This window comes from Notolepis coatsorum (assembly GCF_963971535.1).
Source record: "Notolepis coatsorum genome assembly, chromosome: 6".
Lineage (NCBI taxonomy): Eukaryota > Metazoa > Chordata > Actinopteri > Aulopiformes > Paralepididae > Notolepis > Notolepis coatsorum.
Window position 1 is genome coordinate 132,266,312 of NC_140170.1, and position 25,443 is coordinate 132,291,754.

The 25,443-nt window shown below is 43.5% G+C and overlaps 1 protein-coding gene across 1 annotated transcript in view; it reads right to left on the reverse strand.

Annotated features, from left to right (window-relative positions):
* fhit (fragile histidine triad diadenosine triphosphatase) overlaps positions 1 to 25,443 on the reverse strand; it is a 251,822-nt gene that overhangs the window by 156,507 nt on the left and 69,872 nt on the right. The window contains exon 4 of the mRNA XM_084316078.1: positions 5,873 to 5,941. Coding sequence (XP_084172204.1) covers positions 5,873 to 5,941 — 69 coding nt within the window. The remainder of the gene's footprint in view (positions 1 to 5,872; positions 5,942 to 25,443) is intronic.

A 25,443-nucleotide genomic window follows, 5' to 3' on the forward strand; every position in this document is an offset into this window, starting at 1 on the left:
CTGACATCAGAAGTTTGAACTGCTTGCTGGTGACAATCTACAAAGAGAAACGAGATGACTTGATGACTTTCCCCTAGTGAATTTGATCATTTGAAACTCATCTATTCACTTACAAAATCATAGAAAATGCGAAATAATTTAAATAAACAATGAGATTGGAAGCCTTGGGCAATGTTCCGTCCCACTAGTCTCACACTGTGAAAAGAGAAGAAAGGTAGTTCAAATGTTCTATTGCCTCTTAAATAGTCTTTATGAACAAATAAATGTGTTATGTCTGGGTTATAAAACACTTAACTGTGGGTAAGGTATGTGGGGGACAAACACCGGGTGATTATTCACCGCGAAGCCAAACACCTCCAAGAAAAATGTTCTCATTTGCCGGGTGTGACATGGAAAATATAAATGGTATGGCTGCCGCTGCTCTCACAATAACCCTTATGATCACATGCAAATTAAAAACAAACCTATTTATATTTCGCTGGTGGGGCTCTGCTGCAGAAGCCGCGTTCCAGTTCTGCCCCTCTGGCTCGATGGGGGGAAGTATAGTCAAGTTCGTTTTTATTAGACGTGGTTATTAGAATATTCATATCAAACTCACCAGTCATTGATATTCATTTGCCGCAGACTCTCTTGTTACAAATTCTAAATGTCACAGTGAAATTTAAAACAGCCTGAAAGGCATGTTCATTATTTTCTTATTGAAGTATTGTGGTTCATTGGTTTGGTGATTCCAACTCCTCGGGGCTGTAGAGCTCGCTGATATTTGTTCAACCTCATCTCTCATATGTTTAATTAAAGTTATTAGGAGCCACAGGTGATCCAGTTCATTAGCTGCAGATGGTGTTTTCATATTCCTGCTCTGTTACTCAGAGGCCTCTTACTTGGAACAATGTCACGCTTGGAGACTTGAGGGAAATACCGCCAAACTGCTATTCTCCTGCTGTGTGTGAGCTGAACATAGCCTATATCCACACATGAACATGACCCTTCCACATCTAAAACTGCCATACAAGAGATTTTCGTATTAAAAGGTCTACCGATTCCGGTTTGCACAGCTTGGGAAAGTTGGGGGAAGAATAGGGATAATACATGATAGGATTTTATTTCAATTTGAAAAATGATAAATATGGTTTTAATGTGGCAACATAATGCAAACAAAAAAAAGTATTTGAATTGCATTAACTTGAATAGCACAATTTGAAAAAAGTCAAACACATTCAAAATTTGAATTGCACAAATTGTATTTGAATGTAGAGGTTTGAAATGCAATTTTACAGTCATGAACTTGAGTGACTATCGAAATTCAAAGCATGCTTTCAAATTCAACTCTCACAATTCATTCACATTCCGGGGACTTCGGTAACCAGATACCAACATAGTAATGTTATGTTATTTATATGCTTCTAACATCTGTAATAACTTGCATAACATTTCCCATCCATGAGAGCTGCTGGGCCAAGTGGCACTCACAATAGCAGTTAAAATTGATTGAAATGATACATCTTCAGGTTTAACAACCAGGCCGTGGCCTTGTTAGCCAAACCTTTGTTAGCCTTTGGGATCATGTGTCTAATGTGTGAATGTGAGGCATAAGTTGTCAAGCACTTTGGATAAAGGCACTATATAAATGCAGTCCATTTACTATTTACCAAGCAGAAAGTTGTCCACACTTGATCTGGAAATGTCCCGTTGCATCCTTGATGCAACCCCCTTGTCTGCCCATATTTTCCCCATGGTCCCTCTCCATCTGTTTACATGGCATATTATGCTCATCAGGGCTGGATTGAGTCCAGACTAGGTTCTGATCACAATGCAAGTCTAACCACTTTGGGATGCATGCAGCCTGGCGCTTCGGTTCATAATGAGTAAAATCCAATTTGGGATTGTCCACTCATGTCACTTAAATTGTCCTGGTATGATCAGATGATGAAAAGTTGTATTGAAAGTTGAAGCACGGCAGGGAGCGGCTAGGTAGCGCAGCGGACTAAGCGCTCACCTACCACCGCAGAGACTCTGGGATCGAATCCAGCTGTCAGCGGTACCTCCGGCTTGGTCAGTGGTCCCTACTAACACAATTGGCAGTGTTAGCGGGTGGGAAGCCGGTGGGGTATGTGTCCTGGTCGTTGTAAACAGTGACTCCTACTGGTCGGTCGGGGCGCCTGTTCAGCAGAGAAGGGATCTGGGGGAGATAGCGTGATCCTCCCACGCGTTACATTCCCCCAGTGAGAGTCCTCGCTGTCAGGTGAAAAGAAGCGGCTGGCTGACTCCACATGTGGTAGTCTTCTCCCTCCCCAGGCCGACAGTAGGGGGCAAATGCGTGCAACGACCAGGAAGGGAATTGGCATAACGACAAAATTGGGATGGGATAAAAATACGGAAAAAGGGGGAGAAAAAATAGATTAAAAAAGTTGAAGCACACAAAAAAGGCATTCCACTTTAACTGCTTATGACTGTTGTCGTTTGTGGTTGTTGTGTGTGTGTGTGTGTGTGTGTGTGTGTGTGTGTGTGTGTGTGTGTGTGTGTGTGTGTGTGTGTGTGTGTGTGTGTGTGTGTGTGTCTGTGTGTGTGCGTGCATATGTGCGTGCGTGCGTGTGTGTGTGTGGTTGTGTGTGGTTGTGTGTGTGTGTCTATAGTGTGTGTCTGTGTCTCTGTTTGAATCTGTATGAGACTGAGACATTGAAGGCAAAACTCTGCTTCTGTCTCCAGATCACCAGTGGTGTGTGTAGTGCTGCTGCTCTCCATTTGCTCTATACACACTCCAGAATTTGATAAATTAATACCAAAAAAGAAATACACATTCTATTCATTGTGCACATCCATTGGAAAATGTTTAATTAATAAAAAATTCTCATGACATTTACTGCTTGCCATCTGTTGTGGGAGATATGCCTCAACTTGTCTTGACAAGAGCGGCAGTTGTTAACTCGCAAATGATCTTCTTTTGAACGATTGACTGTTCTCATGTGTATAGCGCCATCTAGAGGCTTTGATTATACAGTCCAGAAAATCCAATATTATGACAAGGCAATGTTATTCAGATTATATTTTGTAGCGTATAACAAGGTGTCCAATATTAATCATTACCACAATGGGGACGAACAGCGGATATATACGTGTTTCGATTCCACCCGTTGTGGACAGAAGCACGGATATATCCGTGGCAAGTTGTTTTGGCTTTTATTACATTTTAATAACCTATTCAAGGTCGCCGAGCTGCACTGCAGATGTACCCTACTCTTTGAATTAGCCAACTTGCAATACTGGCCAGATCCTCTTAGGGGCGCTATCGCGATAATAGAGTGTTCCCTGTGGCAGAAGTTGTCTCTTTTTTTTTGGATCTCTAATGTAGTTTTCTACTCATCTGAAGCGATAGCTATTGTCTGTTGCACGGGATACATTTTGGATTGCGGATTTCACTATGCAATAAGGGGATTTATCATCAGCCAATGGACATATCGATCTACCAGATGACGATCGATAATGGGGTAATGCTCGGGGGGATCCAACCGGCTCACGGTAAGATCTTTTTCACGTAAATTACATGCTGATCAAAGCTTGCTATGATACTCAACCAGCCGACCAGCGTATGTGGCTACTTAGACGAACACGGTTATTGGTAATCAATAATCAGAAACGGCGTCCCCCGCCCCCCCCCCCCCCCTTTCATGCATACATGCTTGAGGATCATACCGATCATATGCAGTTTGAGTTTTAACTGTAGCTTTTGTATAACGGAAATGCCATTGGATATAACGTTAGTAGCTATTAGCCGCTTATCTCGCCTTCCAGGAAATATACTAGACCAAATGCCGTATAACGCTTATATTCACGGCGCTATAAAATGAGAACGTATTGATGAAAAAAAAATTCTTTAATCCATTTTGAAGGGACGGTTTATGGTCCCAATTGACAATGAGAATGGACAGATAGCAATACTATAAAGTATAGATTTAGCTCTACAAACAGCCCCAAGTCTGTTTACATTTGCCGGTCCTCTAGTCTAGAGATTTATTAGACGCATCCCAATGGCCCCGAATGTGTTAACACTTTAACTGCCGGGAGACGTGTTTAGGCGTCCTTCCCCGCCATGCTCAAGTTGCCGAAGACGCCGTAACTCGTCTTTGATATCAATATTTCAAAAATCTGTGATCGGATTCATATTTCCCATCCGCTGGCCTGAGACCCACCAAAAAGCCCCACTGAACCCTCTAGCGGTTCAAGAGCGCCATCTGGTGGCCGATCGGCGCAATCGCCTAACAGGAAGTTACTTGGACGATGTGCTGTTCTCCCATATTACTTCCGGGCACTCGGTAAAGGTCCCGGCACTCTAGCTCGTCACAATACATAGCGATCCGTTGCCAATAACTCGATAAACAACATGATTTGGACGTATATACCATTATACAACCTGGAAATGGACCGGGTATTCCAACATCCCATAATAGGAAAATGTATACTCCACGCTCATCGCCCAACGGCGCGAGGAAGATACGGTAAGATTCAGCGTTATTTTTCAATGTCTTCTATACTAACTGATCTGATGAACATTTGACCCACATTAGATGAATGGTATAACGCTGCCCACGGAATTATAAACGCCCCCTCGCCCATCCGGTCAACATCAGATAACGTGTAGTAACTTCCAGAAGTCCGTCCAGTTGGATTTTTTTTATATCGCGCCGATTGCTATCAAACTGTATTTGATCATCAATATAATGCATTTGGGGCTATAAATCACCTTCTGGAGAAAGCTGCAGAAAGAGATGAAAACATACTTATACTTTAGATCATATTTTAGTATGAATATGTGAATGAAAAAGTTTAACGTTCATACACCCTGAACAATACATATAGGTCATTGAATGGGCCCTAATAATGGCAATTTAGCAATAGAATTTAAAAAGTTATAGCCCTGCAAAGAAGGGGAATTTCTCCATAGACAAATAGAGCTGGCAACCTATGGTATATCATGAATTTAGCCTTAGGCAATCAAAGTGTTAATTAAAAGTGAATCATTAAAAAAAAAAATGCTCCACTACATTAAAGTTGCATTTGAGGTAAATGATTAACCCAACTTGCTGGGTTATATGCACCCAGTGTGTTCTGTGATATATTTACCTAGCTGTATCTAATATGGGTCTATGTTGTACAGTACTTTTAAGTATCCAGGCTTTTGTGTTTCTGGTTTGTTTCTATGGTCAAAAACAGTAGGGTTTGCCCATTGGTGTGAGCCTCACACACACTTGTCTGTCTGTCTGTCTGTCTGTCTGTCTGTCTGTCTGTCTGTCTGTCTGTCTGTCTGTCTGTCTGTCTGTCTGTCTGTCTGTCTGTCTGTCTGTCTGTCTGTCTGTCTGCGTGTTACAAAACATAGTTCCATGAGGAGCTCTTGGTTGTGGAAAGGGAGATAGAATCAAAAGGAGATACATAGAATGATGAAAAAAAGAAAGAAAGATAAGCTGCCTTGGTCCTGTGTAGTCAGAAAAAGGTTGGCGTGTGTAAAACAGGCTTTGTGAATTCATGAGAACAAACAGCTGCAGAGTAGAGTGATCCTGTGAACTGGTCGCTCAATAAGGTGGACCATAGCACCGACACTGTGAACTGGTCGCTCAATACGGTGGACCATAGCACCGACACTGTGAACTGGTCGCTCAATATGGTGGACCATAGCACCGACACTGTGAACTGGTCGCTCAATATGGTGGACCATAGCACCGACACTGCCATGGCTAGCGGACCGAACCCTAACGGGGCTACAGTAGGCCTACCCATGCCAAAAATGTGCTCTTCGGGAAGAAAACACCCTGCCGAATAGCATGTGCTCAAAAGACTCAATACAAGAGACTCTTCTAAATCTAAAAAACCTCCACGTTACCTCATCATAGATGCTGTCGTTTCGCTCAAAGTCGCCTGCCTTCCTGGGGAGTATGTGGACGTGGACGTGCTGAAAGAAAACAAAGACAACAGACGGAGATGTTTTTACTTTAGGATGTTACTTGTTCATCCAGAGATACAGCTACCGGAGAATCTTCTGAGGAAACCGATCTGACAAAGACAACATCCATAGAGAACCTTCATTAATTCACAATATGGGGGGAGAACTCACAGCAGAGCGCGTTAGTGACGCCACAAAATACGAGAGAGTTCCAGAACATTCCACCAAGCATGCCACCTATATACCACTGAGGCTCTTTATTCTTATGGTCTTAAAACATGTATTGGCGTTTTTGGTCCCCCTTCCCAATGTTTTCCCGGCCATCACTTTAGCAGTCTGCCATCATACATGTAGCCATCTGCACAGTTCAGACGCTTCGCCTCTGCGACTCGAACCTCTCCTCCAGTATGCACAGGTGTGCAGCGATCGGTTTGATCGAGCAGATCTGTGCACTGCGGCACCCTGAACCCCTGCTGTACACACTGTTGGATTTTCGGGTCCTCAGCCAGTAATCTCTCTGTTTCCCATGATGTCTGCGTTGTGTTTATCTCTTACTCATCGTACTGACTGATACCCTCTCTCTCCCCGGTAATACATTCGACTCAGAAGAATAACGACACATGATACCTTTCCTGGATGTTGATGTTTATTCCCATAAACATAGCTTCTGTACCAGATGGAAAACAGTTCTGAAAGGTCTTTGAAAAGTATATTGAATTCCTTAAATTCTACCAGTCTCAATCTGTTATCAGCGCGGAAATGGTTGAGTCCTGGTGGTTAGGCAAAAGCCTCCCCTGTTAGCCGAAGCTAGCTACCTCCAGGCCCAGGAGCGTGGAGGAGCCTCACCTCCCCCACCCCCACCGCTCCAGCTCACTGGTGTCTCTCTGTCAACATGTCTACACGTCAGCTTCGTTTCCTAGTCTGAGTCAAACCGGAAGAGCTCCCATCTATAAGGTATAGTCCCTAGCGACGGCTGATAGCCCATAGCCACCACGTCTCTATGTCTCCTGTCACCTCTGACCCACTCTTTCTCTATCTCTCCCCATAGCAATGGTTTCTCCCCTCCCTAGCTGACTGTTGATATTAACACCTCGGCCGATGACCTCGGCTCTATCTCTAGCAGGGCCTGTCTGTGGCTCTCCCACCGCCTAGCTGAGTGAAGATAGACACTGGCTGTCTCCACTTTTAAGATCTATAGATCTGTCAGAGTAGATGCTGTCATCTACAGATATTTACATTATGTACACATTGAAAAACAAGTGCTATTCTTTCAACACACAAAAACGAATCATGTTGAAAAGACATTGTGCGCTGCTTGCTGACATCCTTGCTATTATGCCCGTTCTTCTGCTCCTTCATCACAAAGCAAAGTACATCCTTGAACGTGAATTTGTGATGGTTTGCCTGGAGAAATGTTCTTTTAAAAACAATTACATAGATAGGTTGGTCATTATTATTATTGTTGTATTTGGTACATGTATTGTTACATTCATACAGTCATACCATGTAAAACATTGGGTTCATATAGGTAAGTTATCTCATTCATTCATTCATTTCTTCATGCGTGTTCCCCTTATCAGGTACCACTCACCCATTCCTGTAGAGTCTCTTGAACACCTGGCTAATTTACTCCAGCTGAGTCCCATCACTCATCAAGTGGCGGGTGGATACAACTTGAGATGTTACAGTTATTCAGGGCCCTTTTATTATTATTTTGTGGTCTGTGAACCTGTTGGTTAATTTTAGCTTTGGTAGCCTTATTTTTGGTTAGTCTGCATTCCAGTATAGGTTGCTTGTGTTCGTTTTGTATTTCTTTGCCTTGTTTAGTTTCCCCTTGGTTTATTAGATAAAATTTGATTATATTAGATTCAAATTATTAGCGTTATTATACAGCACAAGTACAGTACAACAAAAAAAAGTTTGGCATCCAACCAGCGTGCACATGTAGCAAATAGAAATAAAGTGCAACAGCAATATACAATGTACAGGTGGTTAAACTGGGTACAAAATATACAATTTAGTACTACTGGGTGTAGTGCTAATCCGATGTATGTACAGAGTTGTAGTATAATTAATAAAGACAGTATGGCTACTACTGGCCAGCAGTGTACTAGTAAGAGTAGGATATGTACAGATATAGATATAGTAAAGGACTATGTGGTAAGTACAGACAGGCGAGGATAGGTATATATGCGGTGATAATACATATTTAATATATATATAATATAAGAATATATATTATGTGCAGGTGTACAAGCAAGGATATATTGTACATGCTATCATACATAGTATATTGGTATACAGTGAAAGCAGTAGGTATACATTGGGTATAGGCAACATAGTTCAGAGACGAGTTGTGCAGTATGGGTAACAGAGCCTAGGGCGTAGGCAATGGAGTCATAGTTCATATGGTGGTGGTGGTGGTGGTGGGGGGTTCTGTCAAAGTGGCACAGAGTAACAGTACTATTTATCTGTATGTCGTGTATGTCATAAATGTTACGATTAATTGAAAATGGGGGACCCTGATTTACACAAGACGAAAGTCTTTCTCTGGTCTGCATCCCATCCCATCCCATCACCAATTGTGTGTATTGAGCCGTACTGTATTGTACCCATTCTGCAATCTGTTAATAAAGTGTTCAATCAATCAGTTCAGAGAGATGACAGCTGAGGGAAAGAAGCTGTTCCTGAGTCTGCTTGACTTGGAGCTGAGGTTCCCGTAGTGTCTCCTGGAGGGGTGAAGGGAAAACAGTCTATGATTGGGATGGAAGGTGTCCTTGACAATGCTGTGTGCCTTCCTCAGACACCGTTTGTGATGGATAGACTCAATAGTAGGCAGTGGTGTACCGATGATGTGTTGGGTGGTTACAACACCCTCTACAGTGCTTTCTGGTCAGAGGCAGTGCAATTGCTGTATCATACTGTGATGCAGTTAATAATAATAATGGATTGGATTTATATAGCGCTCTTCTCTGACTGACTGTTGCTCTGACTCAGAGCGCTTCACAGAGTCCATTATTCGTTCATACACAGTCATACCGGTGGTGGTAAGCTACAATTATTGCAGCCAGAGCTGCCCTGAGGCAGACTCACGGAAGCGTGGCGAATAATCAACGCCTACGGCCCCTCCGACCACCACCAACATTCATTCACATGCATACACATTCATACGAGGCAAGTAGGTTAAGTGTCTTGCCCAAGGACACAACGGCAATGGGATGGACATGGGCTTGAGCGGGATTCGAACCACCAACCCTTCGATCATTGGACGCCCCGCTCTACCCCTGAGCCACGCCGCCCCACATTGCTATGCTTTCAATGGCACACCGGTAAAAGTTCACCAGATTCTGAGAGGACAGGTAGGCTTTCCTCAGGAAGAAGAGGCCCTGGTGAGCCTTCTTGACCAGTGCTGAAGTGTTGAGATTCCAAGAGAGGTCCTCGGAGATGTGGACTCCCAGGAATTTGAAGCTGGAGACACACTCAAGTCCACAATGAGCTCCTTGGTTTTCTTGGTGTTGAGGGCCAGGTTGTTGTCGGCGCACTACGCCTCTGGGTGCTGGACGTAAGGTTTTCTCTTACAAACTTCCAACAAGGTTATTTAACCTTATGAGGAAACTTACGACAATGTTGCTGAATGAGGTCCATTGAATATGATGGTTTACACATATCTACCATAAGTGGTTCTAGTATTGAGCGAATCACTGAATATAAATATCTTGTGTGTGGCTCGATGAGAAATTTACATTTAAATTCCATGTGGACAACTTCCCTTCAAGTTGCAACAGAAAATCATCTTCCCACAGAAAGAGAACCAGCTTTCCTTTGATTAGTAGGAAGAGAGTTGTCGAAGCAGTTTCCTTGTCAGTCCTGGACTATGGTGATGTAATTTATAGGCATGCTGCAGCCTCAACCCTTAAATCCCTGGACTCTGTATATCACTCTGCCCTCAGATTCATCACTAATGATAGATAAGACACTCATCACTGTGTCCTTTAAGAGAAGGTTGGTTAAGGCCCTTATTGATATGCTACCTCCTTATACTACATCATTATTGGAAAGGAATTTTGGTACCTATGGAACCCGTTCTAGTGACTGGCTGGTCCTTAAGCTCCCTCGAGTTTGCTCAGAACAGGGTAATGTAAACGTTTCTATGATGCCCCTAGCTCATGGAATGAACTCCATCAGTCCTTAAAGCTTGAGTTTAAAACCTTGATCTCCAACCTTGCTTAGCTCTGTATGTTTTGCTTAACTCTGTGTGTACACTCGCCGTGACTGTAAAAAAGGGAAACCTCAGTTGCCTTTCGAGTTTAGATAAAGGTTTGAAATTAAATATAGTCTCCAGAGTATGAATTATATAACTTACGATTTTCAGAGGAACAGGGTTTTCAAACATTATCATCTGAAGATGGTGAGTTAGAGTGTTGTGTTCATTCATAGTTAAAGACAGTAGAGGCTGAGTACTTTCTTGTGATGTATCCCATTCACACCAAATGATATGGATTGACTTCACAAATGCCAAATCGATGGGGGCGTCTAAAAAATGTCTTAATGGTTCTTCAGTGCAAGGGTTCAACTAATAATGATCGTCTAATAAGTTCAATTCTTACTGCATTGTATTATGGTATTATTGCAGAGCAGCTGTTTGATGATAGTTATCAGTGTGCCACTCCAGTACAAAGAGAGTGCTGCTGACAATAATAATAATAATAATAATATAATAATAAAGACACAGTGCATTCTGTCAGTTACAGCTCCAGCATATTTAGCTCTAAGAACAATGCCAGCCGTGCTCTCATCATTAATTGGGTGGGGTGGGTGTGTTGTACAATAATAATCAAGGGCATAATAACCTAATTGAGGGACTTTTATTCATTCTTCATGACTCCGCTGTGATAAACAGTGCAGGCTGGGTGAATAAGTGTTTATAAGTGCTACAAACAACATATCATGTTTGCAGGCGTCTGCTTTTTTGCCACGTGTTTTCTACTTAATGAGGTAATTTGCATAATGTCTGCATTATTAAATTTGTCTACCTTAAGGGAAATTCGGAAGTGTGCGACGGCAGACAACCCGGCAGCGGAGCTACTCATCAAAAATGTTTTATGTAAACGGCAAAGACAAAGAAACAGTGGCCGGCAGACTGTGTGTGTGTGTGTGTGTGTGTGTGTGTGTGTGTGTGTGTGTGTGTGTGTGTGTGTGTGTGTGTGTGTGTGTGTGTGTGTGTGTGTAGGTGTGTGTGTGTGTGTGTGTGTGTGTGTGTGTGTGTGTGTGTGTGTGTGTGTGTGTGTGTGTGTGTGTGTGCGCGCGTGCGTGTGTGTGAGTGCATACGTGTGTGAAGGGTGGGATGGGAGATCAGAGGTGTCTTACTGACACAGCATTGTGAGTTTGAGGTGGTTTGATCCACACGACCACAACAAGAGGGACTCTCTTCATGTCTCAACCAAGTAAGACACAAACCGTCACGTGGGGCCTTGGACGTGTCTCTGAAGAGAGGCCTCTGAGCTGCCCTCTAACCATCAGGGGCCAGATGGCAGTCGGTCTTGTTATCCTCTTGACGTTTACAAGCAGAGTAAAAATAACCAAGAAGGGTAGCACTAAAATGGGTCTACTTCCCATTGTTAGTGCTGTGCCCCTGGCTTGAATACTCATTAAACTGTATACATATTTCTCTCTCTCTCTCTCTCTCTCTCTCTCTCTCTCTCTCTCTCTCTCTCTCTCTCTCTCTCTCTCTCTCTCTCTCTCTCTCTCTCTTTCTCTCTCTCTCTCTCTCTCTCTCTCTATACTTTCAAATATCACCAAAACCAAGGCCCAACTGGAACCGCCGGGGGCTAAGAGTGTAGACTGTTTGTACTGGGCTCCCAGGCGTGAATGTCTTCTCTACCAGCCTCCCCCTGGTGTCTACTACCCCCAGGCTGTCGCTGTATTAACACATTCCTGGCGAACCACGTATACGTTATTGGGAGCCAGCGGTTGACGGCCAAAAACGTATATGCTTTTAATACCCTATTCAATGTCACAGAGCTGTATTTTGCCTGGAAAAGGCATATTGGGACTCCGAAGGTGCAGTACCGGCCAGATCCTGCTAGTGGCGCTGTATTGAGAATGCAGTAACCCCTGTTCCAGACCGGGTGCCACACTGAAAATGCTCCGGGCGCTCTTTTCTACTAACCTGAACCTAGGGCTTCACCCGATCACATTGAATAGTTTTCGAGACCCCCGATTCATTATGCTGTGGTGGGTTATGTCGTGGGCCAAATGGACATATGATCTACCAGATGGCAATCAAATAATTGGAATATTATTTTTGGAATCCCACCGGCCACAGGTAAGGACAATTTAACATCAATTTCAGCTTGATCGTGCAAGGATTTCATAGCCATCCCCCTGATCAGTGTATGCTGTGGTAATAACGAATGCCGTTATTGGCAATCAATTAATCAGAAACGACCCCCCCCACATAATACCGATCATATTCATCAATCAGCATTTGATTTTTTTATTGTAGCGTGTGTAGGGACAAAACGCTAATGGATTTGGTATAATACACGTCACAGCTTATAAATATTAGAATTAGCCCCGATCATTCCGAAATAACACTCATATTCACCACGGTATAAAACGGGAACGTATGGATGGAAAAATTATGATGATATTACATGATATTGTATCCATAGCTATAATATAAAATATAGATTTAGCTATCTGGGGAATTCCAATGGTCGTGAATGTGTTAACCTCTTAACTCATTCGGCGCCAGCTATTAGACGGAGCCCGTCATAGCAAGGCCACGCTTTAAAGGCCAACTTGCAGGTTGTATTTTTGTTCAATAAACAATGTGACTAGGCCAACGCTGACTTTCATGAAGAGGGGAAAAAAACGTATCGAAATTGACCCAGTTTTAGCGTTTTTATCAAACATTTTGTCGACCAAACCACAAGCTCCACGCACATGCATATTTTAATCCATGGATCAATAACGTGCGTGTGTCATCTTAATGCTGACGTCACATCAGGTGCAGGGCAGTGAGGGGCTCTGAGAGTCACACACAGCTAGTGGCAGGAAGCAGAGAGCCTTGCTACTACTAGCCGAGGAGTGATGAATGAAAATGTATCTGTTTCACCTAACACTATTGCTCCGTGATCATAGCCATTCATCTCTAAAGCTAACCACTATTTGTAAAAGCCACAACCACGTTACCATATTTGTAATAATGCAAATCATTGTGTCGTTGTACATATTGTGTATATAACGTTAGTAGCTAGCTAAGTTAGCTAACGTAGCTTAGCTTAGCTTGGTAGCCAGAATTCTCGAAACTCATAACAATGCCCGATTTAAAATGGTTCTCTCCTCTCCTCTTTGTATACCTTTGTCCTCACAAGTATTCTGCCAGGGAACTTATGGACCCGACAATAGTAGTAGTTATAAGGTGTTTGAGCTTGTAACGTTAGTTAGCTCATAGCTATCGTGACTGATGCACCGAGTGGGGCTGCGTCTATTCGAATCCCAACCGGTTCATGCTTATCAACATCGAATACCAACCGGTTCATGCTTATCAACATGCCTCGACGCGTAGGTTTCTAGCCGGCATGAATGCCCGATTTAAAATGGTTCTCTCCTCTTTGTATACCTTTGTCCTCACAAGTATTCTGCCTAGGAACTTATGGACACGACAATAGTAGTAGTTATAAGGTGTTTGAGCTTGTAACGTTAGTTAGCTCATAGCTATCGTGACTGATGCACCGAGTGGGGCTAAAGGGCTACTATCGTATCAACATGCCGGGACGTGTAGCTTGCTAGCTGGCATGATGTGTGTGCAGTGCTTTGCCCCACAGGTCTGAGAAGAGGACCTGCACATTTTACTCGTTCCCCAAACTCTTTTGCATGGCCCGATTTAAAATGGTTCACGACAGTAGACATAATGCTAACGTTAGCAGGAGCCATATAGCCATATAGCCATATAGCCAGTAGTACTATGACCCGGACGGGCATAAGGCATAAGTTGCCTGAAGTGACGTCACGGCCGTGCTAGCGTCTGATCCGCTTTTTGATTCGCTCCGTGCATGTTATTCGTGCGTGGACCTTTTTAACCCTTTCTGAGTGGCATTTCCGGCATCAAATGGAAACAAATTAATAATTAAATTAGATACCAATGATGTAAACTACCCATAATTGCAGAGTAGGGTTTAACCTGCAAGTTGGCCTTTAAAAGATAGGAGTGCGTCACCTTGTTTGTAGAGCTATATTCTATGGATACAATACTATGGCCCATTTTACATCACCTATCTATCGTTCAATATGTGAAAAAAAAATCCATACATACGTTCCGTGTTATACCGTGGTGAATATAAGTATGGTTTTAGAGCGGTCTGGGGTAATTCCCGAAATGCTGAGTCTTATATGTCAATTCTAGTATAGATGTTGCTGTTTCTTGCCTGTACACGCTGTTATTTTTAAATCAAATCTATATCATAGGTATTATGTTTCATCATAAATGCATGAAAGGGGGGGGGGGGGGGGGTCGTTTCGGAGTATTTGATTGGCAGTAACGGCATTCGTATTGAACACTAAAAACGCTTATCAGCCCGATTGCACAATCAAGCTAAAATTGACGTCAGATAGTCCATACCTGTGATCGGGCGTATTCCAAAAATAATATTCCAATTGTTTGATCGCCATCTGGTACATTTGGTCCACGGCATAACCCACCACAACATATGGATCGGGGATATTTGACCCGCTTCAATGGAACTGGGAGAACCGCTCCAATCCGCCAACAAGGAAAAGTGAGACCGGAGACATTTGGCCGTTACACAGGCTAAGATACAAGGTTACAAAGGGTGCTCAATACCGCCGTCTAGCTGGATGCGGCCGGTATTGCACTTTGGCGACCTCAGACTCATTCTCTATGGTAACACCAAGGTCCCTGGATGAATAATGAATAGAAATATTGAATAAAGGAATAAACGACCAAAACCCAAGAAATCTCTGGTCTGGCGCCCAACCGCTGGTGAGTTAACCCGACTTATCTCGGGTTTGGCCTCCATTGAGTTAAGCCCTAGCCATATTTTAAGAAAATGCACCTAAAAGTACATACCCAAGTAAATGGAAGATTGCTCCACTTCTACAAGGTCTATTAGCATGTTCCTGGTATCTAGGGACATATATGGACATCGGGGAATGTATTCCCAGTGTCAGAAACATTGTGCAAAATGAATAAAGGGACAATTAATAAAGGGCAGATGATTTACACGTTTTTTTGTAGATAGTAGATACAGTACTGAATTTCGCCATCCGGACACATGCAATTTGAAATATGAATATAGAATATCAGGCCTATAAATTAGTTTCCAATGGCAGAGGTAAATCTGGATTTAGTACCACCAGTTTCCCGTTACAGGGCAGCAAAGACTGTGAATGAAATCTGCTGTAAGAACAGTGCTTTTGTATAATGTCCATAGCTCCGCCATTTTTCACCAGATTGTGATGCAGTTTATTTGTAGACGTTCACAGAAAGCTTAGACAGAGGCTGGTGTGAGCTGGGTAGTGTAGTTTTATGAAATTTCGACATCAAATCATCAAAATCCCTGGGTCTCCTCTTTCTTAGGACATTCATGACGGCGCCATTTCCTCTCGTCTAATTCATCCAGTTGCCGATGCAATGCGCTGAGATTTCTATAAACGTATATTTCGCTAATACACTTTGACTGCTGTTTTGATAGGGTTAGGGTCTTTACTCTTGGCTACATTTGAAAAATAAATGTATTAATACGGACTGATCTACTGATCTATTTATGGCATGAAATTAATCTCTGCTCAGTACCGGGCCTGTCGGGCTTAAGGGGTTAATGGCGATGTGTTCTCGTCTGATTAGTGAAGGCGGTTACAACAACACTACTTCCAACATAACAACTTGCTGCGCTTAGTAGCGATAATAGACCATTATTTTCCAGATGGACTCCCGACAGTAGGCGTCCTTGACACCCAGTCGCAGTCCCACTTAGATCTGTTCTGTCTCATTGGTTGCCTGATTGCACATATGCAGATGTTGAGGTTGCGGTTCAAAGTCAAGGTCCTACACGCTGTCCTTCGACTGCGCTCTGGACGGTCACTTCCTTGGGCTTTATTTCCCCATCGTTAATTGGTCACCGTCCACTGCATGGAGATTGTGCGTAGTCACTCAGAACGTCCTTCATGCAAAGCTGGGCATTTGCCTCCTGTCAATTGCAGTGATTCATCGAAGTGTCAGTAAGATGACAGGTTTGCCTAACACGCGCAGTACACCTGTGTGACTCAGATTGCAAGCCAGTGGCATGCATAAAGTTATTTTTCTCCTAAATAATCAAAACAGATGTCTATTAATTAGTCTGTGACTGCAGAGACAAATGGGGGAAATGGCTGTCCACATGATTCATACTGCTTTGGTGAAATCTAGTCAGACAGGCAGACAAATACAACATCATAAACACCTGCGTTTCCCTTTAACGGAAAGGGGGGTGCAGAATCCCCAGTCGCTCCAAGCAGGAAGCACTAATTAGCTAGCTGAAGAAAGAGAGAGTGAGTCTGCCCCACAATGCCTTGCTTTCACAATCAAAACACCAAATGAAAGCACAGTGAATTTCTTCCGACGCCATACAGGATAATCTGTAATGTTTTGGTGGGTTCACGTTCCATTGTTTTTCTCAGACAGTAATTTTCCCATTGAACTCTATGGGGAAATTAGTCAGGAGAAGCACCTGCTAAAGCGATCCCTGCCTATCTTCCAGCTCCACAGAGGTAGAATGATGGCTTGAGGCTGCTTTGATACCTCAGACCCGTGTTTACTCACATCCATTTAGATAACCATGCATTCCATGCTGTGCTTTAGTAATTGAGAGTCCACAACAGAATCCTCAGAAGACCCAGCTGAAATGCATATTCCTGGAAAAGGTACCTGGAAATAATATCCAAAGGATGTGTTGCAGTTTGCCAGTATTTATTTAACTGTGGTTGAACCACTGTGGCAAGAAAAAAAATTACATTATTTTGCTCAACTTCCCCCCAAAAGCACAAACAAAAATATTAAAGGGGACATGCATTATAAATGGCTTTTTTCAGTATTTACAATTGTTTTATAGCAATAGGGGTTAGTATCAATGGGTCTGTGTCTCTAATTACCATAGTGACTCTAGTCTCGAGTTCACGAGATCTTCCCTCACTCATACGTTCTGATTTGACGGTATTCCTGACGTGAATAGGGTACTGAACTGCAGTAACGCCCCCTCTATGGTTGTAGTGCATAGTGTAACCTGACACTTCCTCAAACGGGTTTTGACAGGCAGAGAACAAGCGAGAGGGAAGAGAGAGAGATAGAGAGGGAGAGAGAGAAAGGGACCGGCGGGAGTCGCGGGACCGTGCAGAAGTGTGTGTAAATGTGTGTGCGCCATCTCTCTCCCTCGTCGGACACACACACACACACACACTTGACTGCGTGTGTGTCGGGGACGTAAGCATAGTGTAACCCGACACTTCCTCAAACGGGTTTTGACAGGCAGAGAACGAGCGAGGAGAGAGAGGGAGAGAGAGAGATAGAGAGAGGGACGGCGGGATGGACTGTGCAGAAGTGTGTGTAAATGTGTGTGCGCCATCTCTCTCCCTCGTTGGACACACACACACACACAAACTTGAATGCGTGTGTATCGGGGACGCATCTCTCCTCTCTCTCTCTCCCTCGTCAGAGCATTACACACATTGCCACATCTCTCCCTCTCTCGCTCTCTCTCTCTCTCTCTCTCTCTCTCTCTCTCTCTCTTGCTCGCTCTCTCTCGTATGTATCACGCTGTGTGGGTGACTGTCACTGAAAGTGCTTATGGGCGGAGCCCATCCAATAACAGCCTGAAATCCAGAGGCTGGAAAATGATGCTTTTGAGTACTCCATTAGAAATATAAAACAATGATTTTTTTTTTTTTAAATAAACCTTACAGATGTGTTCAATAGACTCACAGGAATTGTGTAAAGTAGCCCAAATAGTGCAAGGAATAGCAATGCATGTCCCCTTTAAGTTTAGAGTATTAGTGCTGAAATCTGCAACATAACCAACACCGGAAGCAACAAAGGGATGGGCTATGGAACAAAGTAAATCTTGTTTTTTTTCAGTTAATTATATTTCAATCATTGAGAGCAAGCTCTCATTTATTTACAAAATTAAAAGCAATCACAAACTAAAATAGGGAGATTTGTAATCAAACCGGTCATATAGGTTAGTAGGGTATTGTTTTTTGAAGATCATTCCATGAAGCTGGTGCACTGAAACAAAAGGCTGCCTTTCCAAGCTTAGTCTGCACTCTGGGGACCTTAAGCATAAGCCAGTCATCTGAGCATGTCAGATAGGGTCCATAGTACCAATCTAGCAACGTTGTAATATAAAGTGGTAATTTTTCGGACAATGGCCTTGCAGATAAACAGATAACAATGTTTATTTTGCCTCTCTGCCAGAGAAGACCAAGCCACTTTATCATACAGGATCACAGAAACTTGGCTGAGTCCAGATGTCCCGAATCACGCAATAGAACCGGCAGACCACTTCTTCGTTCTCCGCAAGGACCGGACGGCAGAAGAGTCATTAAAGAAGAAAGGAGGCGGCATTGCCTTCATGATAAACAAGGAGTGGTGCGATTTAGGCAACACAAAGGAACTGTCTAACCACTGCTCCCCAGACCTGGAGTTTATCACGATAAAATGTCGACCCTTCTTCCTCCCAAGAGAGTTAACGTCCATCATCCTCATCGGAGTGTACATTCCACCACACGCGAACACTGGGGTCGCACTTTCAAAACTTCACGACGAGGTAAACAAACTCCAGGCAGCTAATGTTGACGCTGCCATTTTGGTTTTGGGTGATTTCAACAGCGCGCGTCTTAAAAAGGTGTTGCCGAATTTCTATCAGCATGTGACCTGTCCCACCAGAGGCGAGAACATATTAGACCATGTATACTCGCAATTTAAGAATGGGTACAAGTCACAGGCTCTTAGTCCATTCGGTAAAAGCGATCACGCCGCAATATTTCTTTTGCCAAAGTACAAACAAAGTCTCAAGCGAACGCCGGTGGTCTCGCGAGAGGTTAAGCGTTGGGCCGTGACGTCAGAGGAGTCACTCCAAGCTGTACTGGAATGCACAGACTGGAGTGTATTCCGTGATAACACAGCCAATATTAACGAATACACCGAAACAGTGATTGACTATGTCTGTACTCAGGTAGAAGAAACAATCCCCTCCACCAAAATTAAAATCTACCCAAATCAAAAGCCCTGGGTAGACAAATCCGTCCGTGAGGCTCTGAAAGTGCGCACATCAGCATACAACACCGGGCTGGTGACAGGCAACATGGAAGAACACAAGATGGCAAGATACAACGTCAGGAGAGCAGTAATAGAGGCAAAACGGCGTTACAGGGATAAAGTTGAACTTCAGTTTGAACAGGCTGACTCTAGAGGCATGTGGCAGGGCCTCAGAACAATGACAGACTACAAAGGCACCCCCCTCAAACTGAACAGTGACATCTCCTTAGCAAATGATCTCAATTCCTTCTATGCGAGGTTTGAGGCTGTGAATAACAACACCAGCCTACAAACCACGGCAATGGGGGGGGGGGGGGGGGTCTGCTGATGGAGACTCAGTGTTCAGGGTAACAGAGCATGAGGTGAGACGGATCTTTAAAAAAGTGAATATCAGGAAGGCAGCAGGACCGGACGGCATCCCCGGCCGCGTCCTAAAAGTCTGTGCCGACCAACTGGCCCCGGTATTCACTGACATCTTCAACCTGTCCTTGGAACAGGCTGTCATCCCCACCTGTCTGAAGAAGTCCACCATCATCCCTGTACCCAAAAAATCTACGCCCGCTTGCCTCAACGACTACCGCCCTGTAGCCCTCACCTCCATAGCCATGAAGTGCTTTGAGAAGCTAGTGAAGGGCTACATCTGTTCCTCCCTCCCCATCAACCTGGACCCTCTGCAATTTGCATATCGCCCCAACAGGTCCACGGAGGACGCCATAGCCCATGTGCTGCACACAGCAGCATCACACCTGGACAAGAGGCAGGGGAACTATGTGAGAATGCTGTTCATCGACTACAGCTCAGCATTCAATACCATAGTCCCCTCCAAACTCATAGCCAAGCTCAGGGACCTGGGCTTGAACTATGACCTGTGCCAGTGGGTCTTGGACTTCCTGACGGGCAGACCCCAGGTGGTAAGAGCCGGCAACTGCACCTCCTCATCCATCACGCTCAACATAGGGGCCCCCCAGGGCTGTGTTCTGAGCCCCCTCCTCTACTCCCTGTACACACATGACTGCGTAGCACAGCGGAACAACAACACCATCATCAAATTTGCTGATGACACAGTAGTGGTGGGCCTGATCTCTGCCAACGACGAAAGGGCCTACCTGGAAGAGGTAGAGAACCTGTCACAGTGGTGTCAGGAGAACTGCCTCTCCCTGAACGTCAGCAAAACAAAAGAGATGATTGTGGACTTCAGGAGGTCGGGGGTCAAGGACTACAGCCCCCTCAGCATCGACGGGGCACCGGTTGAGAGAGTGAACAGTTTCAAGTACCTCGGAGCCCACATATCCGAGGACTTGACATGGACCACACACATTGACAGTGTTGTGAAGAAGGCACGACAACGCCTCTACTTCCTCAGGTGCCTAAGGAAGTTCCAAGTCAGTCAGAAGATCCTTAGGAACTTCTACTCATGTACAATAGAGAGCATCCTGACCGGCAACATCACCTCCTGGTTTGGGAATAGCACTGCACAAGACCGTAGCAGACTACAAAGAGTGACACGTTCAGCCGAACGCACAATTGGAGGGGGGCTTCCCACCCTCCAGAACATTTACAACAAGCGGTGCAAGGGGAAGGCTAAGAGAATTATTAAGGACTCAAGCCACCCGAACAACTGCCTCTTTGAACTGCTGCGGTCAGGCAAGCGATACCGGAGTCTTAAGGCGAGCACAGAAAGACTCAGAAGAAGCTTCTATCCCCAGGCCATCAGGCTGCTAAACGAACAATAATCGCTAAACGAACAATAATCACTATGCAACAACCATCAAATGCACACAGCACACACACCCACACGCACACACTCACTCAAACAAACAACACACTGCAGCACCCACTCTCCACACTTTAGATCACACAAACACACTTACACTTTATATTTATTGATAAAGGATTTGCACTACAACTCGTACAGCTACTGTGAATTGTACCTAAATTGCACCTCGTCCCATTTCTCCATTTCTGCCTTGCACTATATAGTATTGTATATTAGTACACTGCACAGTATTGTATATTGTATGGTAACTACGTCTATTCTGCATCGAACATTGTACATATGTCTAAACTGAACACTGTGACCTCTTTTTTTTTACTTCTAATTTTACTATGTTTTTATTTCATACTTATCTTGTCTTGCACAGTCTCTGGAGCGCAACAGTAAGAAGCATTTTGTACAAAAGTATTCTGTACTTCTGTATGACAACTATTAAAGAAACTTGAAACTTGAAACTTGAATACCATATTGAAGACACGTTTCTTAAACTTTGCAAGCTTTTGGAAACAGACAGAATCAAGCTTATTTACCTTTGAGTTGACTATTTCCTCCATCAGCGGGATTTACGCGGCTGGAGTGCACACAATGACTATTACGCAGAGAAAAGGGATAACTCGTCGGCCGTGGTCTTCTCTGTTACGCAGTGGAATAACGGGTGGTTCTCCGGGGAAAACGACATTCGAGTCATATATCCCCATTTGCAGATTTCCATTGGCTACAAAAGTGGCCAATCATTTTCACCAGTCAGACGTGATTTGCACCGATTACCGGAAGGCGAAACCGAAATGGTAACTTTTTCTGAATGACGCTCGTTGGTTGTTTTGTCTTATTCTCTGAGATTTCCAGCACCTAATACCCTGAGTAGGGTATCAATCGAACAGTGACAATATTAGCTTTCAAGCAATGTATTGGTTCATTGGCATAAAATCATTGGATCACCTTAAAAACTAGGCCAAAGTGCCGTGAGTGCAAAACCGGTCGTATAGGACAGTGGTTCCCAAAGTCGGGGTCGCGACCCAAAGGTGGGCCGCGAGCAGCCACGGGAGGGCCGCGAGATGATTTTCAAAAAAAAAAAATTAAATAAAAATGTCAGGCCACTGAACTTAGAAGCAGGCCAGGACAGTGTTTCTAGTTGTATTCTAAAATTCTATTCTATTGTATTCTAAAATGTGACTATATGGTTTTATATTAACTTAATAAATAAACAAAAACGAAAAACGAACGAAAAACGAAAAGCCCTCTCATAAATAGCACATATAAATGAATAACTAACTTGAACTAACTTAATAGGATTGAAGTGATATTTGGCTTAAAAAATCGGTCGCCTGGCAAAAAAAAAAAAAAAAAAAGCCTGACGATGTGCATTGGGCCGCGGCTCTCTGACGCCTTCTTTTCTGGGTCCCGGCCTGAAAAGTTTGGGAACCCCTGGTCTAGGACCCAGTGCCAGTTAAGTGGTTATGACCAACATGCCCAGAGGCAGTGCACTGAATACAGGCTGCTTCTGGAGCTACATGCAGCGATGCTTCATGTGTATCCAGTCAGATCCTCTTCAGACTGCCCACACTCCTACAATTCAAACCCTAGGGAAGCAACGGGTGTGATTGGAGGATCAATAAAAGAGGGTAGGGTTTGAGATAGGTATATTGCCTAATGTAAATGGACTGCACTTATGTATACATGTGTGTTCCCCAGATTCTTGCGTGGCCAGAATTGCATATTTGTTTGTTGTTCAGTTTGCTTTTTAGGCAAAAGAAACAGCCATTCACAGTACGATACGAATGTGTGAAAACCACAGTCCGGTGGGCTTCTTCAACATAATATTTACCACGTTGTGCATATTCTCTCTCTATAATTTCTTCGGCTATAACAATGGACATCTAATAGCATTGCTTCGCAGACGAAACAAGCAAGATCCACACCCGGGCCTTCCACAAGACAAATTACTATAATCACCCCTACATTTTCCATAAGACAAAAATAAACTCCAATTCCATCATTGTAATACATAGATTTGTCTTCTGTCTCCGCGACACTCCAGGCAGTGAGTTTATAAGAGTGCATTTGCCTCCATAGACCAGCCTCTCCCTCTTATTCAATCAAAGGGCCATTTTTATTGCCGGTGCAGTGCGAGCACCTGATTGCAATAACCCACTTGATAGATGGGGGTAGCCCGGCGCCGTAGCAGGTGTGCTATATGTGCTGGATAATCTGTTTTCATAAAAAGCCCGGGCAGCTCCCGAATTCGAGGGTAGCTGCTTGTTCAAAATTACCTGATAAAATATGCAGATTATTTCAGTGAGTGAAGGAACAGTGGGAGAATAACGTTCTCTCTATTACTGTCTTTGATGCAGTGCTTCCCCGGCATGTTCCCTTGCTGTACTACTGAGTAGAGGCCCTCACATTGGGGGCACCACATGTGAGAATTATTCAGAGTTCCCGATGTTTGATAACACTCAAATCTAGCCCTCGCTGCCGGTGTGAATCTAATTGAACCCTAAAAAAAAACAGATTGCTGTTTGACCTTGTTTGTATTGGCAGATGAAAATCCATTTTCATCTCAAACAATTGATGAAAAATGATGTTGTGGAAATGGGAAGGGGAAAAATGGGATCTTTGGAAGAAGAGATGGTTCTTTTAGGGGACACATAACTTTATAGATTGTATAAAAATGGCTTGACGGCAGTGGTGGACTCAGGCTGTTTGAAGGGCAGGGGCGAAAATAAAAAAGGGCACCTACTGCACAACATGGGACCCCATCAGTGAGCAAAAAGCTATGATGCGTAATGTATGGTGAAATAGTCTTCATCCTTGATTAAGATTAACATTAGAATAACATAGCAAACCAGATTAATAGTATAACCACACCTCTATGATAAAAACACACAGGGAACAATACACATTTAAAATGTTTACTTCACCTCATTGTCATGGTGTTTGAAAAGTAGATTTATCATGGTGTTTGAAAAGTAAATTATCATGGTGTTTGAAAAGTTAATTATCATGGTGTTTGAAAAGTGGATTTATCATAGTGTTTGAAACTTAGATGTATCATGGTATTTGAAAAGTAGATTATCATGGTGTTTGAAGGCCTAAACTATTGCTGCAGTCAGTGCAGTGGTACATTTCTCAATGCTAAAGATATCAGTGAGGAATATACATATTTGGTAAACAGCATTTTAATATGGTCTGGGTTGAAAAATAGTGAACATATTCTTTAACCCTTTATTCGCCAATGACGTGTTACCACGTCATTCTCCGCCATGCGTAATCTGCCAATGACGCCGTAAGGCGTCTTTGAGATTAATATTTCAAAATTCTGTGATGGCAATCATATTTCACCCACGGAGACTTGAGATCTCCTGTTGATCTCCTCTCAACTCTCCAACGGTTCAAGAGCGCCATCTGGTGGCCGATCGGCGGATCGCCCAAACAGGAAGTGACGCGCCGGAAGTGGTGCTCATCCATATTCGGTCCGGGCACTCGCTATCGTTAGTGGGACTCCAGCTCGACACACTGGACAGCGATCCGTTGCCAATAACTCGATAAACAACATGATTTGGACGTATATATTATTATACAACCTGGAAATGGATCGCATATATCAACATCCCATAATCGCGAACTTTCTGCTCCACGCTGACCACCCAACGGTCAGAGGAAGCTGCGGTAAGTTTCAGCGTGTTTGAATATTATGATCCATATAAACTGCTGTGATCTATGTATCGCCCATACTACATAAATGATTTAACGTCGGCCACGGACTTATAAACCCCCCCCTCCAGTCACCAGCAGATGATGAGGCATGACGCTTAGGACCTTGTACAATTGAATTTTTTTATCTGACGTCAATCGGTATCAAACTACATTTGATGATCTAATATATGTATTTGTGGCTATAAATCACGTTCTGCAGAATGCTGCAGAAAATGATAAAAACATATTTATACTTTAGACCGTATTTTAGTATGAATATGTGAATGAAAAAGTAGAACGTTGCTACATCCTAAACGATAGATACTTGACGTTGAATGGGCCATAGTAATGTCAATTTAGCAATACAATTTAAAAAGTTATAGCCCTGCAAAGAAGGGGAACATCTCCATAGACTTACAGTACTGGCAGACAGTGGATTAAGATCAGAATAATCCCTGGCAGATAAAGGGTTAAAAGCTATTTACAACATATATTTTACAGGATATAAAACCGTTTAACAGTTAAAGTTCATTTGAGTGCCATTGAGATTCTTCCTTTCTCTCTCCTAACTCTCCTTCTCTCCTCCTGCCCTATCCTTCTATCCTGCTATACTCCCCTTTTCTCCTCCTGTACTCCCCTTCTCTCCTCCTGTCCTCTCCTTCTCTCCTCCTGTACTCCCCTTCTCTCCTCCTGTCCTCTCCTTCTCTCCTCATGTCCTCTCCTCTCCTT